The 17271-nt window shown below is 44.5% G+C and overlaps 1 protein-coding gene across 1 annotated transcript in view; it reads left to right on the top strand.

Moving 5' to 3' along the window:
* The window catches only part of SLC28A1 (solute carrier family 28 member 1), a 117752-nt gene that overhangs the window by 32543 nt on the left and 67938 nt on the right, over window positions 1–17271 (top strand). Inside the window, exon 2 of the mRNA XM_030190357.1 lies at window positions 16415–16494. Coding sequence (XP_030046217.1) covers window positions 16415–16494 — 80 coding nt within the window. The remainder of the gene's footprint in view (window positions 1–16414; window positions 16495–17271) is intronic.

The raw sequence follows: 17271 nt of genomic DNA, 5'->3' as shown, positions 1-17271 counted from the left end.
TACTGATCAAAATATGGATTGTGCTAAAATCATTAGAGAAATATGTGCTCTTATTATGGGAGAGATTGGAGAGACTCAGCAGGAACAAGGAGACTCTGCAATCCAATTTGACAGAGTACATAGAAGCCTGGGACCCAGGCGACCCTCCCAACCTCGAGATATAGTCGTCTGTTTTTCAAGTTATACAATCAAGGACATGATTTGGAGAAAAGCAAGAGCTAAGGGAGAGGTCCTCTGGGAAAACCAGAAAATTACGATATTTCAAGATCTGGCATCAGGCACCCTCCAACAGAGAAGAGCATTTAAAGATCTTACTCAGTATCTTCAACACTCCAGCATTAGATATAGATGGACTTTTCCCTTCGGATTGCAATTTACAGTTGGAGGTCAATCTCGGAGGGTGTCATGGTTAGGAGAAGCGTGGACCATATTGAAGGATCTGGGCTGTAAGGATTTGCCACCAGAAACTTCTGGACCAACCTCTACAATTATGAATCAGTCACGCATGGTACCTACATGGCAGAGAGTGGGATCCAGAAAGGAATCAGGTCCTCGGGGATCTCCAAAGAGGAGCGGGACTTGAGCACATGATCGTGAGAACTGGATGCAATCATATAGTGTTAATTATATAACCAGTTGGTTGAATATGTTTATATTAGGTGACCGTTTCATGTCGCTCCTGAAATGCTGTTAATAAATATGTTTTATGTTGGCTAGCAATAATATTAAGAATATGTATTACACGATAAGAGAGAGGGATAAAGATAGGAACAGTTTATAGCAGTTGGGTTTTTCATATGCAGTCTAATAATAGTCTGCTCTGGCGAGGAGTTACTTCCTCAGAACCATCAGCTGGCAGGTTTTATACCAGCTACTTCAGGGGGGGAGGGGAGGGGAAGGGGGGGTCAGGGGCTAAGAGTGGGTACATGGAATGTCAATGGGTTGAATTCCCCATCAAAACGCAGTCTTGTATTTCGAGAGGTGCAACGGCTTCATTGGGACATAGTAATGCTACAGGAAACACATATTAGGAGTGGTGATGCCCATTTGCTCAAACACAAAGCTTTTGCTGATTGTATAGCCCATTTTGATAAAAGGGGAGGAAAAGTGGGAGGGCTTGTAATCTATGTTCGGAAGGGTATACCATTTATAATTGATGATATTTATAAAGATGATCTAGGCAGATGTTTGGCGGTAAAGGGACTTATATATGGAAAGCCTGTGACCATTGTGAATGTATATGCTCCGAATATGGGGCAGGGGGACTTTTTTGATAAGATGACAGAGGAGCTTTCCCAATTCCAACAAGGTCATATGATTTTAGGAGGTGATTTTAATACATATATGTCACCAATGGACCATTCTAGAGGAGGAGGTAGTATAAATGTGACCCACAGTAAAAAACTAAAACAGTTGACCTCACAGTTAGATTTAGTTGAAGTTTGGAGGCTCAGACACCCAGGCCAAAAGACATATACATTTTTTTCTCACTCACAAACCACATATACCAGAATAGATATGATTTGGTGTAGTCACACACTCTGGGATAGTGTGTTAGATTCTGAGATTGGCCCCATTAGTATTTCAGACCATGCTCCAGTAGAACTTGAACTGAAGGGGTGGAGGGAGGAGGATCGGCTCCTCTTCTGGAGATTAAATGAGTCATTACTGGGGGATCACAGAATTTGTGCAGATATTCGTAAAGTGATCCAGTCTTACTGTACAAGCAATGACACGGGGGAGGTTTCGGATGGGACTCTATGGGATGCACTGAAGGTGGTAGTACGAGGGCATCTCATAAAGTGGGGGGCTCATAGAAAGCGCGCCAGGGAAGCAGCGGAACTCAATTTGAGATCTAGACTGGTTCATCTGGAAAGACAACATCAGGCGGGGGGTTTGGCACAAGACCTGCAAGAGCTCAGGAGGTGCCGGATGGAACTAGAAAAGTTACAAGTAGTGCGGGTGGAATTTATGAGGAAGCTTCTCCAACATAAATTTTATGAATATAGTAATAAGTCAGGGAAAATGCTGGCTAATTGCTTTAAGGCTAGGCAGAGAAATCATACCATTACAAAAATTAAAGGCCCAGGGGATCAGCTATGTTACAGCTATGTCACCGACAGTGCCCTTGACCTGGATTGGCCACTGTCGGTGACAGGATGCTGGGCTAGATGGACCTTTGGTCTTTCCCAGTATGGCACTACTTATGTACTTATGTACTTATGGATGACGAAATTAGAACTCAATTCCTAACTTTTTATAAAGAGCTCTATAAAAGAGAATTAAGGTTGGAAGCTGCTGAGGTTCGACAGAGTTTTGAGGGACTTGGGCTGTCCAAACTGACTAGCGAGGAGAGCCGTAAGCTGGAAGCTCCATTTCGTCTTCATGAAATCACAGGAGTCATCAAGAATCTTAAGGGAGGAAAGGCCCCTGGATTGGATGGCTACTCCGCCAAATTTTACAAACTCTTCGCGGGGGAAGTGGGACCTTTGTTGATGAGAGTGGGTAATGCTTGTTTTGATGGTCAGTCATTGCCCATTAGTATGCATGAGGCGGGAATATCTCTGCTATTAAAGCCAGGAAGGGACCCGGCTATATGTGGGTCCTATAGACCAATCTCGCTGATCAATTTAGATATAAAAATATTATCTAAAGTATTGGCAGATTGGCTAGGTGCAATTCTACCAAAATTAGTACATACTGACCAATCTGGGTTTGTTAAGGGCCGACAGGTAGCGGATAATGTACGTTGTACACTGCATGTTATATGGGAGGCTAAGAGACAGGCTATACCGGTCACTTTACTAAGTACGGATGCAGAAAAAGCATTTGATAGGGTGGAGTGGCCCTATCTTTGGGAAGTTATGGAACATATGGAAGTCGGGACTGGTCTAATGGGATGGCTTCATAGGTTATATGAAAGGCCAATAGCTCGATTGAAAATCAATGGTGGGTACACGTCGACATTTCAGATAGAACGTGGAACTCACCAGGGCTGCCCATTGCCGTTAGCGCAGAAGATTCGAGAATCTGCGGATGTAAAAGGGATAGTAATCGGGACTGTAGAACATAAATTAGCATTATTTGCGGACGACGTGTTATTTTTTGTGGGAAGCCCTGCATTGACCCTCCCAAATCTGATGGTAGCTTTAGCAGAGTATGGACGCATGTCAGGCTTTAAGATCAATTATGACAAATCGGAGCTGTTGGGGGTTTCCATCACACAGGCCTGGATGCAAGAGCTCATGCGAACATACCCGTTTCGTGTGCGGCAAGATAAGATTAAATATCTGGGGGTCAGGATACCTATAGAGATTTCACAATTATTTAACCTGAACTATATACCACTTTTTCAACAGGTGCGAACAGACATGGAAGCATGGACGGGGAAATGGCTGTCGTGGTGGGGGCGCATAGCAGTTGTTCGAATGAATATTTTACCTCGAGTACTATTCTTCTTTCAGACATTACCAATATTGGTGCCTAAGGGGGAGTTGGAGAAATTGCAGAGAGCTCTTTTGAGATTTATTTGGGAGGGCAAAGTGCCTAGGCAAAGCAGAAAGTTGTTATGGAAGTCAGTGGATTTGGGGGGACGAGGGGTTCCAAACCTCAAATGGTATTACTGGGCTGCTCAATTAAAGTTTATCTCCGCATGGAGCCAAGACAGGCTTTCAGTGGTGGCCCAACTTGATCAATCTATGGTGCCGAACTATTGTTTAAAATCAATACTCTGGGCCTCCTTTCCACGTAGGACATACACAACATTGACTTCCAACCCATTCGTGCAACACCTCTTAATATTGTGGGCAGTGGTTAGAAGTAAATTGTGGCGGTCCAGGCTTACTTCATCTTATGAGGGAAGATCCACCAGGAGGTGGAAAACTCAAACACCCCACGGTAAAAACAACAATGTGCAAAAAGTGGGAGTACGACCAAGGAAACCAGACGCTGGAAGACGTTCTTAAAAAAACTTTATTAGATATTTGAAGACTCGCCACGTCGTGTTTCGGCCGTCAAGCCTGCATCAGGAGTCTGCTGTGCAGAGTGCTGCAGAGTGATGACGGTGAAAATGCTCTGGAAATCTTACAGCAGTCTCTTACACGGAGAGTTGCTATAGAATGATAAGGTTAATTCTTCAAAAAATGGCGTGGTAGTCTTGAAAAAGACTGTTCTGAAAAAATTCGTCATGAGCGCTGCTCGCACTTGCTAGTCAGTCTGGGTCCCTTCTGGCAGCTTCTGGAGCAAGCAGGGCTGGAGAAGCATCCTCGTTAAGGGAACCTGAGGTTGGAAAAATTGAGCAAGAAGCAAGAGGTCAGCAGAGGCAGTTGCAGCCACAGGTTTTGTGCCCATTGCCTGCAGCAGGAGTTGAGAGCCCTTGGTCGTACTCCCACTTTTTGCACATTATTACTTCATCTTATGCACACATTGGGGGGGAACCAGGATTTCAGATAGGGATGGGTCATCCGGTGGCGAGGAGATGGGTAGAGAAGGGGATAATTTGCTTTAGAGATCTACTGGATGATGGACAAATGGTTCCCTTTGCAGAGCTTAAAGAGCAAAATGGGATTTTAGACACTGAACAATTCTTCTACATACAAGTTAAACATTATATACAAACACAAGGGTGGTTGAAGGCGGATCCGGAGGAGTATGAGGGACTGGAGAACTTATGGGGCTCCTTGGGGAAAATGAAAGGTACTATCTCTATATTGTATAGATTTTTAAGGGGTAGGACCTTTGAGAAATGTCCTTATATGCTTCAGTGGGAACGGGATTTGCAAAGGGAATTTACAGCACACGAGTGGAAGGCGATTCTAGTTGAAGTTACTAAAGCCTCAACCTGTGTGCTGATAAAGGAAAATGCTTTTAAAATCTTGTCACGATGGTATTATACCCCACACAGATTGCATGTTATGTTTCCAGGGACTTCACAATGGTGTTGGAGATGTGGAGACGAGGAGGGGACCTATCTACATATTTGGTGGTCCTGTGCCAAAATACAGGTCTTCTGGGGAAATGTTGCTGCAAAGATAGCAGCCCACACGGGGAAGCCATTCCCGTGTGAACCTCAATGGTGTCTGCTTGGATTGGGTAATAGACGAGGAGCTAAATGGCAGAGCCGGTTTAAAAGAATGTGTTTAGCAGCAGCAAAAACTGTCATAGCAAGGCATTGGAAGCAATTAGAGGCACCCTCAGAAGAGGACTGGCTCTTGAAGCTATCTTTGATCGGTGAAATGGAGAAACTTACGGACAAGAGATTGGGACGTTATAATGAATCCTCAGAGTTATGGACTCAATATCGGAATTTAACTCACATGACATAAAAACTTAAATGTATAACTTGCTTGGGGGGGGGGAGGGGTGGGGAGAGGGAGGGGAGGGGAATATTTTGGATTGTGTCAGTGATTGATTGTTTGATAAGCAATATGTTTGTTAATATACAAAATCAATAAATATATACAAATTAAAAAAAAAAAAGAACTAACCGGCCATGTTTAGCACATAAGTAGGACTGCATAAATAGCCGTCCTATGTTTATATGCTAGCCCATGACTGAGTAAGTCCAGGGCCGCCGAGAGGGGGGGCAGGGGGGACAAAATTCCCCAGGCTTGGGCCTCCAAGGGGGGCCCGGCGCCGCAGTCCCACCCGCCCTCCATCATCGACCGCCTGCCGCCAGGCCAGGCCCCCTGCATTGAAATCACAGCACCTCTCACCTCCGTTTGAAAGTGCTGCAGGCAGCAGCAGATCGCCTCCCTTCGGGCCTTCTTCCCTCTCTGTGTCCCGCCCTCGTCTAACATAACTTCTGTGAGGGCGGGACACAGGGAGGGAAGGAGGCCCGAAGGGAGGCGATCTGCTGCTGCCTGCAGCGCTTTCACACGGAGGAGAGAGGCGCTGTGATTTCAATACAGGGGGCCGGGCCCGGTGGTGGATGGAGGGGTCGGGTGGAGGGGGGAGCGGTGGCGGCAACCTCGGGGGGGAGGCAGCCTTGCTTCGGGCACGGCCCAGTCTCTTGGCAGCCATGGGTAAGTCTGAATATTTACTTAACCAGGCATGCACTAGCCAGCTTTTAAAATACCAGAAATAAAATGTCAAAGCCAGCACATGGTCAAGCATTGAATTTCCAGTTTTAATGCTGGCGGCAGACAAAAAATGCTGTCCACCCCTGGCTGAATACTGGCAAGCAGGATCCTAAATTCCCTGCTGAGATTTTGATAATAAAACATAACAATAATTATCACCCTAACATCACCCTTTACAGAACAGTCCTGTAAAAACACATTGAACTTTATGGAGTAAATATTCAGCTGGCGGCAGTGAGCGTTGTTTTTGGCTACTGCCGTTTTTATGTCACATCCAGGTACCAGCACTGAATATCTGGGTTTGTGCAGATGGCTATCTCTTATGTGGCTAAGTGCGATATCCAGCACTTAACCATCTACGTAGAACCGGATAAAGATGGGACTGAGTTTTATGTGGTCCGATTTGTCTGGTTTACATTAAGGAGGAGATTCTATATATGGCGCCTAAAAAACGCGCTGAAATCAGTGCCACTGCCAACTAAGCATATTCTATAATCGGCACTTAGGTTTAGGCGCCGATTATAGAATAAGCTTAGTTGATATTTTAGGGGGTCTTTTACTAAGGTGCACTAGTGTTTTTAGCGCACGCTAAAAATAGGCACGCGCTAAATGCTAGAGATACCAATGTATTCCTATGAGTGTATCTAGCGTTTAGTGCTTGCCTATTTTCAGTGCACACTAAAAACGTTAGCGTGCCTTAGTAGACGACCCCTCAGTGCCTAAATCTGTGTGCATCCATTTACACCAACTAAAACATGGCGTACATCCTGGCTCATAAATTTAGGCGAACTGGGCCATAATCTATAACTGGGTGCCTAAATTTCAGAATTCCCATGAAACGCCCATTTCCCCACCTATAACCATGCTCCTTTTTGCCTGTGCAAGTTAGAAATTTGACACATATCATTACAGAATACGCTTAGCGAGTTGTGTGCCTAAAATCTAATCAGTGCCAATTAGTACTCATTATTGCCTGTTAAGTGCTGTTATCAGCGCTCATTAGCTTGTTAAGCCTATTAAGTTATGCGTGGTGTTATAGAATCCATGCCGATTTCAGCACCTAAATTTAAGTGCACTATATAGAATCCAGGGGAAAGTGCTGAATATCAGCATTTAATCACGTAAGTACTGACTGCACCAGGGCCGCTAAGAGACTGGGGCCGGGCCCGGGGCAAGGCCGCCCCCCCCCCGAGGTCGCCTCCCTTTGGGCCTTCCCTCCCTGTGTCCTGCCCTCGTGGAAACAGGAAGTTACATCAGACAGGGGCGGGCCCAGGAGGAGAAAGACGCCCATCGCGAAGGCAGGCATCAGCTGATTCAGCGTTCTTCTTGCCCGTGCAGCGCCTTCGGACAGAGGAGAGAGGCGCTGCACGGGCCCGGTAAGAGGAAGGGGGGCCCGATGGAGGAGGGGAATGGCGGCGACGACCCCAAAAGGGGGCGGGGCACGGACGGAGGATGTCGGGAGGCGGAGCACAGGTGACAGAGTACTGAGGAAGGGAGGGGGGCAGGGGCTTCTAGAAGTTTGCTTTTTCAGCGGCGGAAAGTGGGGAGCAGCGGAGGGGGGGGGCAAGGCCGTCCGTACAGGACGCTCCTGATGAGCGCCCTTGCCCCCTCCCGATCCTTTTTTTATTTTTATTTTTTTATGTGTTTTCTGAGGTTCTTTGGACCAATCACAGCGCTTTTAGCTCTGCTAATGCGCTGGGATTGGCTCAAAGTTTGTTTATTTTTTCAATTAACACTTTTTCTTGGCACAGAGCTGTCCTAACGAGAGGTCCAGACCTCTCGTTAGTTTTCCTGCCTTTTTCCTGCGTAAAGGCAATCGGAAAAGGTTAGTGCATGTCGTTTCAATGGGGTTTTCACACTAATTGCTCATCTCCATTCCGTTTTCGTTAGCTGCTACTGTCGTCGGAAAATAGGCTTAAGTGCATGGAAAGGATAGGAAATTCTTCCCTGAGGGCTCATTTAACGATGAAAAACGTTTAGTGCATCTGCCTCTAAAACATAAACAAAAATATATGTGCCTATGATAACAAACACTAACAGGTTTGAATTAGAAGTTTAAACCTTGGTGATTGGCACTACTGTCCCCAAGTTCAAACTTGTGCTAATTCATCCCTTTATTTTATATCTGTAAAGTAAACTTGTAACTGCAATTTTTCAATACAACCACCAAGTAGTACCTGCCATAGGAGCCGGCTCTGTGGGTGCTTGAGCACCCCCAATATTGAACAAATTCCTTGACAGTTTCCAGGGAGAGGTAATTTCCATTCGGTTTAGCACCCCCAATAATTTTGAAAAGTTGGCTCCCCTGGTACCTGCCAGGTACTTTGGGTTTATGCCAGGTATTTGTGATCTGGATTAGCCACTGTTGGAAACAATATTCTGGGCTAGATGGACCATTGGTTTGACCCAGTATGGTTATTCTTATGTTCTTAATATAATATATGAAACAGAAGTCTTGTGAATACAGGACATAGTGCAGGAGGCCACTCTGATATGTCCTATTTATTTATTTACTAGTGAAACCAAGCCCGTTTCGTCAAAAATGAAATGGGCCCTAGGAAGGCTCTAGTTTAAGCGATTTTTCCTCTCTCCCCTGCCCTCCCCTCCATATCCAGCGATTCTTCCCTCCCCTCCCATCCCTTCCGTATGCTCTATCAGGTGGCTGGCAGGCTGTGTTGCCTGCAGCACTTAGCCTAGAACAGCTTTGTGTACTGCCTGCTCTTTCTGCAGTAGGGGCTCGCGTTGGTCAGGGTAGTTCCCCCTGGGTGCACACTCTGCGATGCAGGTCCCTCCCCCCCATTTATTTCCCCCTCTTTCAGATTGCCTCTGCCCCCTCTCCCCCATCTAGAGAGGGGTTCCTTCAGACACGCCTAAGCGGAACCAGAGCTTCTTACAGGAAAAAAAAAGAAACAGCTACCAGAGAACCGGAGAGACACGACAGTTTCCGCTGCAGTTTCAGACTGCTGCTGCCCTCCTGCGGGTTCGCCGGTGTTCAGTGCTCTGCAGCTCTCGGAGTCAGTGAGCTGCTGGTTTCCCACCCTTTTTTCATGGCAGCTCCAGTGTCCAAACCGTACTGCTGTGTGGTCTGTCAAGCACGCCCAAGTTTTGTCACCTCACCACTTACAGGTCTCTGCAAAGAAGCATAAGCAGGGGATCCCTTGCCTGTGAAGCACCGGGTTCTTCCAGTTCGGGGCTGGTGCCAACCACAGAGAGTGTGGAAGGGGGAAGGGACTGAGTGGCGGAATTAGAGAGCTGCTGGATAAGCAGGGGAAAGTTGGGCGCAGTGAAAGATTTGCTGCTCTGGAGGAGTCAAAGATGCCGGCTCTGGCTTGAGGCTCCGCTGCAGTTTGAGCTGAAATTTACTTTCTATACATCGCTTTTCAGATGCCCCATACAAAGAGAAAGGGGGTGGTAAAGGGTCTACCGCTACCGGCCCAAACACTTACCCCTGGTCAGCAAACACTCCAGCGGTTTGTCACGAGTACCCCAGCGGTAACCGGCGAGAGGGATCCTGCTTATGGAGCTGTCGGAGGAGCGACATCCCCATTAGGGATTGAGACATCTCTATCCCCACCGGTGCTTACCCCACCGCTTTGTCCTGCTATTCTTCGGGAACATGTGGTGGTCTCAACGGAGCCGGAAGTCGGCGACCAGAGGGCCTCAGAGGGCGGTACACAACCCCAGGAAGCAGAGACTACGATCATGGAGCTTTCTTCTGCTCCCCAAGCGGTGACTCTACAAACTATCTGGACTGCTTTACAACAGTTAACGGCTGCAGTAACAAAAACGTCTCAAGAAACGTCTCTAATGGTTAGTAAATTTGACTCTTTAACATCTGCGCTTGAGAATGTTAAATCTGAATCATTGGCCCAAAAATCTGAGATCTTAACTTTGAAATCTGTAGCGGAAACGTTAATAAAGGATAAAACCAGGACTTCTTTAAAGTTGGAACAGATAGAAAATTATAACAGACGGTTGAACTTGCGGTTTATAAATTTTCCTATTGTATACGGAATTTCACCGATGGATCTTTGGAAAAAATACCTAATTGAAGTCTTGGCTTATCCTCAAACTGCGGTTCCACCGATTAATAAAATTTACTATCTACCTGAGACTAAACAAACTAAGGTGACTCCAACAGATAACAACCAGGTTTCGAACCTTCAAGATATTTCAGCTTTCCTGGAAGATTCTATGATAGAGGTGTCCACTCGTAGGACGCTCCTAGTAACATTTGTATTTGAACAAGACTCAAATGCCTTATTAAGATTGTTCTTTAAGAACTCACATAAATTATTTTGTGGTCAAAAAATTTGGATCTTCCAGGATGTGACTAGATTAACACAGGAACATAGGAAAGCTTTTCTAGCCTACAGAGAAGAAGTTAAAGCAATGGGGGCTACATTTTTGTTAGCCTACCCATGCAAATGTTGTATAAAATACTTGGGTAACAAATACGTTTTTTTTTAATCAGACCAGCTTAAATTGTTTATTGAAAATAAAAAGATGTCCAGGTAGGATGTGCTGAGTTATTAAATGTAAGAATTGAAAGTTGGGGTCATAGAGCCAGGCCATTTTCTTTTCTATTTGATTCTATCATTTAATCTCCTCTTTTTTCTTTCCCCTCCCCCACTAAGAATGGTGGTCTAAGGAAGCAATTGTGTATTATTATGTTTGTTTAACTTGCCTTCTGAGTCTATGTAATTTTTAATTTAGTGATAAACAATGTAGTTTGTAAATTTATGGCTGTATTACCATTTATAAGTGAGATCTTGTAAATTTTCAAAAAATAAATAAAGTATTTAAAAAAAATAAATAAATAAAAAGTTTTGCTGCTCTGAGGTCGGAGCGGCGGCAGGCAGGCTGGGCTCGCATTGCCTCCAGCATTCCCTTCCCTCTCAGTGTCCCGCCCTCCTCTGATGTTATTTCATCTGTACGCGAGGGCGGGACAGTGAGACGGAATGGAACACTGGAGGCTTACTTACGTCAGGATGTTACGAGCCCAGCCAGCCATGGAACATTGACGGTACAAATTATTATATTAGATTTATGTTTACACACTTTTATCCCACTTTAACCAAAGTGGGTTACAATTAAGCATAATTAAACATACATAATTAAAATTATACAGGCACAAATAAACATTAACTGACACTTCATACAAAGTTATAGCCAAAAAAAAAAAAAAGAATCTTATACTTCCAAGAAGGCCTTCACAAAGCAATGGGTCTTCAAAGGTTTTTTAAATTGCTGAGCATTTACAGAGTTTTAAATACCCAGGAGGCTTATTCCACATTGTAGGTCCTGCAATAGAGAAAATACGTGTACGAGTCTCACCATAATGATGCTGTCGCAGATGGAAGACATAATTGTTTAGCAGATTCAGATCATAAAGAATATTTTGGAATATGCATGTTCAAGCTGTTAAGACAATATCTAGCATATATACGATGATGAATCAATGACAAAATTTTGACGTTCACCCTCTGCACTACTGTCAGTCAGTGGAGCTCCTTCAAGACAAGAGTGATATGGGTAGCCTTTGATGCTCCTATAATCAAGCTTGCAACTGCATTCTGGATGATTTGCAGAGCCGGAGTCTAGCAGATGACATTTCTAAATATAATGAATTACAATAATCAATTCCTGTCAGCACCAGGCTCTGCACAGCTGTCCGAAAATCCACTATGGCACTGTCCCCTTTAACCTGCTCAGGAGATGAAGTTGTAAAAAAGATGTTGAAATGACTTCATCAACCTGATTCTGCATCAGAACATTGAAGTCAAACAACACACCAAGGTTATGAAGACAAGATTTCACTTCAAAAGTAATTCCTCGATATTTCAATACAGACTGTAGGGAGGGATCTATGTTGAAATTTTACATTAAGGAGATCAACCATGTGATATGAAGAAACACCAATCCCTATGATCGTACTGAAGGAAAACAAAGAGGAGTAGGATAGAAGGGTGGCACTTCCTCCTCTTTATCCAATTCGGCACTCTGAATATAATCTAAAACATCTGAATTTGATAGTAGTAGCCCTTTCCTTGCCTTCCCTATCTCATCCTTAAAATATGACACTTATGTCTTCAGCTGAAGGTTTTGATTCATTGGTTAAAAGTAAACTGTTTGAGTTTGATAGTTTGCTTACTAACGAGTATAGCTTTTTTAAAATCAGGAACTTTCTTACCTATATAGGGGGTCCTTATACTAAGCCGCGGTAGGCTCTACACACGTGCAGCGTGTGCCTAAATGAGATTACCGCCAGGCCAGCGCGCCCTCCTGGTGGTAATCTCAGATTTGGCGCATGCCTATAACGTGTGGATGAATTATTTATTTATTTCCTCCTACGCACACTGGTTCTGGTGGTAATCAGCACTTGGCGTGCACTGACCGGTCACCGCAAGTGTAGCATATGAGCCTTTACCGCTAGATCAAAGTGGCATTAAGGGCTCAGGCCAGTTTTGGGCACACACTGGTTTCATTTTTACCGCAGGCCCTTTTCCCATCCCATTAAAAAAAAGCCATTTTTTTGTAGATGCGGTAAAAACTAGCCCGGCACACAGCCAATACACGCGCCTACCAGGAGCGTAGCCAGACTTCGGCGGTAGGAGGTCCAGAGCCCGAGGTGAGGGGGCACATTTTAGCCCCTCCCGATGCCATTTTTAACCCCCCCCCCCCCACCATTTTGACCTCCCTGCCGCCACCACCAACTTTGACCCCCTCTCCAGCGCCAACCCTTTTGACCCCCTCTTCCCCCCGCCGTCGGGTACCTTTGCTGGCGGGGGGAAGAGGGGGTCAAAAGGGTTGGCGCTGGAGAGGGGGTCAAAGTTGGTGGTGGCGGCAGGGAGGTCAAAATGGTGGGGGGGGGTTAAAAATGGCATCGGGAGGGGCTAAAATGTGCCCCCTCACCTCGGGCTCTGGACCTCCTACCGCCGAAGTCTGGCTACGCAAGGGCAGGCTTCTGTTTCTGTGAGTCTGACGTCCTGCACTTACGTGGGGGTCGAAGGGGTTGGCGTTGGGGGGGGGGGAGGGCAGGGCCAAATCTACAGGGGCCCATGCCCCTGTGGCCCCACGTAGCTACACCCCTGGCGCCTACACTACCGCAGGCCACTTTTTACCACAGCTTATTAAAAGGGCCCCTATGTTATTAAAATAATCCATCTTGGCTTGTTTCAGTTTCCTGTTATAAATATAAATATTGTAAAGGCATGAGAATAATCAGTACCATGAAGCAGCTCCACAGTTGTTCTATATTTTAAAAAATGATATTTACTTATTTTCTGTATTTATGAAATGTATTATAGGGATGGAAGAGTTTTATTGGCATGGCATATAGAGAAATAATAATCAGTCTTTGAAAAGAGATCATTAACATTTAATCTAAACAGTATCATTTATGCAATATTCACATTTTAATTATTTTGTTTTAATGGATTTTTAATGGATTTCTAAAACAGCATCAGTGTCAGACAGATTAAGAAAAATGTTAATTTGTCCTTCCTGGCTTTAATGCTTCCTGTTTTGTGTTCATTCTCAGGCTTGTTTCTTTTTTATTTTTGTTTCTTATTTATGAGTCAGTATTTAGCTGGCGGCAGTCAGCATTTTTAAAAATATGACCCGCTGAGCCAAAAGGTACCAAAAGTGGGGTATGTGAACTATTTATAGCACACGATAGAGGGATATCAGCTGCATAAACCTGCACAATTTCAGCCTCAGGTATGGACTAATCACATCTTTTAAAAAATGAGAAATATTTATCAAGAAATTATGGCCCCGATATTCAGACCGCTGGGGGTTGCCAGGTTGTCTCCCGCTGTCCACGCTGAAACCGGATATTCAATGCCGGGCCGTTTCCAGTGACCAGCATTGAATATCTGGGTTTTTAAAACCGGCCAAATATATACCAGGATTTGGCGCGGCCAAATATGACCGCTAAACCCCGTTTAAAAATAGGTGGATAGCCGGTTATATCGCATGATATAACTGGTTATCCTCCAGCTACTAACTGTGAATATTCAGCAGAGGATAGCCAATTAACCTCTTCTGAATACCGGCGGATAGCCGGTTAAGCGCTATTTCACCAGTCATCATCCGTTCTGACCGGTTAAATAGCGCTAAATATTGAGCAGTATGTTATTTTCAGAAAAACACATTTGAAAAATAACAAAAACATATATATCTCTGTAATCCATAGGAAGTTAAAGATTACAGTCTGAGCATGTTTTGTATAGACTGTGATCAAATTTCTTACCACATTTCATCCGTAACAATTTACCCCTTCAATCTTTTACAGCCTTTATCTCTGTTTTGTACTTTTTCGCATTTCGGGTCACAAATACTAACTGCAGCCAGCTAAAATAGACCTGGATTTTCAGTGCTGGGCCCTATCCAGGCACCGGCACTGCATATCTGGGTGTCGTCGTCGATAACACACTGAAACCTTCTGCTCAGTGTGCTGCTGCGGCTAAGAAAGCGAATAGAATGTTGGGTATTATCAGGAAAGGTATGGAAAACACGTGTGAGGATGTTATAATGCCGTTGTATCGCTCCATGGTGCGACCGCACCTTGAGTATTGTGTTCAATTCTGGTCGCCGCATCTCAAGAAAGATATAGTAGAATTGGAAAAGGTGCAGCGAAGGGCGACTAAAATGATAGCGGGGATGGGACGACTTCCCTATGAAGAAAGACTAAGGAGGCTAGGGCTATACAGCTTGGAGAAGAGACGGCTGAGGGGAGACATGATAGAGGTATATAAAATAATGAGTGGAGTGGAACAGGTGGATGTGAAGCGTCTGTTCACACTTTCCAAAAATACTAGGACTAGGGGGCATGCGATGAAACTACAGTGTAGTAAATTTAAAACAAATCGGAGAAAATTTTTCTTCACCCAACTTGTAATTAAACTCTGGAATTCGTTGCCGGAGAAAGTGGTGAAGGCGGTTAGCTTAGCAGAGTTTAAAAAGGGGTTGGACGGTTTCCTAAAGGACAAGTCCATAAACCGCTACTAAACGGACTTGGAAAACTCCAAAATTCCAGGAATAACATGTATAGAATGTTTGTACGTTTGGGAAGCTTGCCAGGTGCCCTTGGCCTGGATTGGCTGCTGTCATGGACAGGATGCTGGGCTCGATGGACCCTTGGTCTTTTCCCAGTATGGCATTACTTATGTACTTATGTACTTATGATGGCATCCAGAAGTTATGCGGATATGAGCGAAAGTCAGTGCCATACCCACATAGGTAAATGGGCAAAGTTAAGATTGCTATTTAAGGGGTCCTTTTACTAAGGTGCCCTGAAAACGGCCTGCGGTAGTGTAGGCACGTGTTGTGGACAAACGCGGAATCATTTTTCAGCACACCTGTAAAAATGCCTTTTTAAAATTCTGACCGAAAATGGACGTGCAGCCAAATGAAAATTGGCGCGTCCATTTTGGATCTGAGACCTTATCGCCACCCATTGACTTAGCAGTAAGGTGTGACACGTTAACCAGGCGGTAAAGATCTACACGCATAGAATGCCTTGTACCACTCAGTAGTCCCGCACACCTGAAAATAAAAAATATACTTTCCGGCGCGCATAGGGGACTTGCGTCAAAAATGAAATTACTGCCCGGGCCACGCGGTAGCCAGGCAGTAATCTCAAATTGGTGCTCATTGGGCGCACGTAGGTGTCTACACGGCTTAGTAAAAGGGACCTTAAGTGGTTCTATTTGCCCAGTTAAGTATGCAGGTGCCAGCACTGAATATATGATTATCAGCACTCAAAGGGAGGAAGGGAGCTTTGTCAATGATTATATACTGTCACAAAAGGGTTCTCACTATTGAGTGAGTGAAAATACAAGATTACCCAGTGACTTAATATATGACACTTCCCCCTATAATAATACAAGAATACTGAGAGATAGAACATAACAGTAGTTCACTTTAGATTACTCTGTTAAACATAGAGTTGTTGACTTCAGATTATTCCATCTACCACAGCACAGTTCAAGTTTATAGTGATAAGTAGATCAGAAGCGCATAATCTTTACAGTGGCACTGAATATAGCCAGCGCCCATATAACTCCCCATTCAGACTCTGCCCCAGTCAGCTCTGGCACTAACCAGGCTATGCCATGGCAGTTAGAAGGGATATTCAGCGGTACTGTGCGGGTAAGTGTCACTCCCAACCTGCTCAGTGCTTGAATTGTTTTGAATACCGGTCCCCTCATTTCTTATACTTATATGCTTTTTATATTGAATAGACATGTATACTTTTTATTATGATAGGGGTTAATTGTTTCAGGTTTGCTTATTTGCCGTTTTTCTCTTTGTGCTTGTTTTTTTAGAGGACACTGACATAAAAATGGAAGAAGTGAAGGCAACAAATGATCCAAAATATGGTGTAGAAAACAAAGCATATGATACGGTGAATCTCTCCCTCTCTCTGGCCATTGCATTTTGTGTATCAAAGAGTTACCTCAGAAAAAAGCAGAAAGTATGATGGCACATAATGAGCATAGGGTTCATCTAGACTGTCCAAACTCCCTGTTTGATCTCAGGCTTTCCTTCACACTATTATTGTCTCCAGGCTCCATCTCTTCTTCTGAAAATCTGTTCTATGGAGAGGGGGGGGGGGGGGGGGGGGGAGGGCACTTTCTAGTTCAATCAGAATTGGGGCTGGGATCCTATTTACTTGCATTTAGCCCATACCTTTTCCTTATCAGCTCAAGGTGATTCAGGCACAGTAGGTATTGTCTATAACCAGATGGTTTACAATCTAAGGGCTAGACTTACTGAATTTTATTACCATGTTAGCATGTGCTAACACCATCAACACTCACTGTGGACTAGATTCAGTAAAATGGTATCCAGTTTGGGCGTCAAAAAAAATGGGCGCTGAGTGCTATTCTATAAACGGTGCTCTGAGTTGGGCACTGTGTATAGAAAAGCACTTAGTGCCAGGATCCACGAGGATTCACAACAACTAAACCTGCTGTAAATCCTTGCATCTAAATTAGGCATGGATCTCCAGTATTCTATAACACTGCATGCAACTGTAGTGAACACCCCTGACCTGCCCATGCCCCTCCTATGGCCACGCCCCTTCTCAGTTGCATGCTAAAAGATTTATGTGCGCATCTTTATAAAATAGTGCCTAGCATGTAAATTCAAATTGTTGCCAATTAGCACCAATAATTGATTG

Source organism: Microcaecilia unicolor, chromosome 1 (genome assembly GCF_901765095.1).
Source record: "Microcaecilia unicolor chromosome 1, aMicUni1.1, whole genome shotgun sequence".
NCBI classification, from domain to species: Eukaryota; Metazoa; Chordata; class Amphibia; order Gymnophiona; family Siphonopidae; genus Microcaecilia; species Microcaecilia unicolor.
Note: the sequence above shows the minus strand (reverse complement) of the source record. Positions and strands in the feature narration are given on the sequence as shown.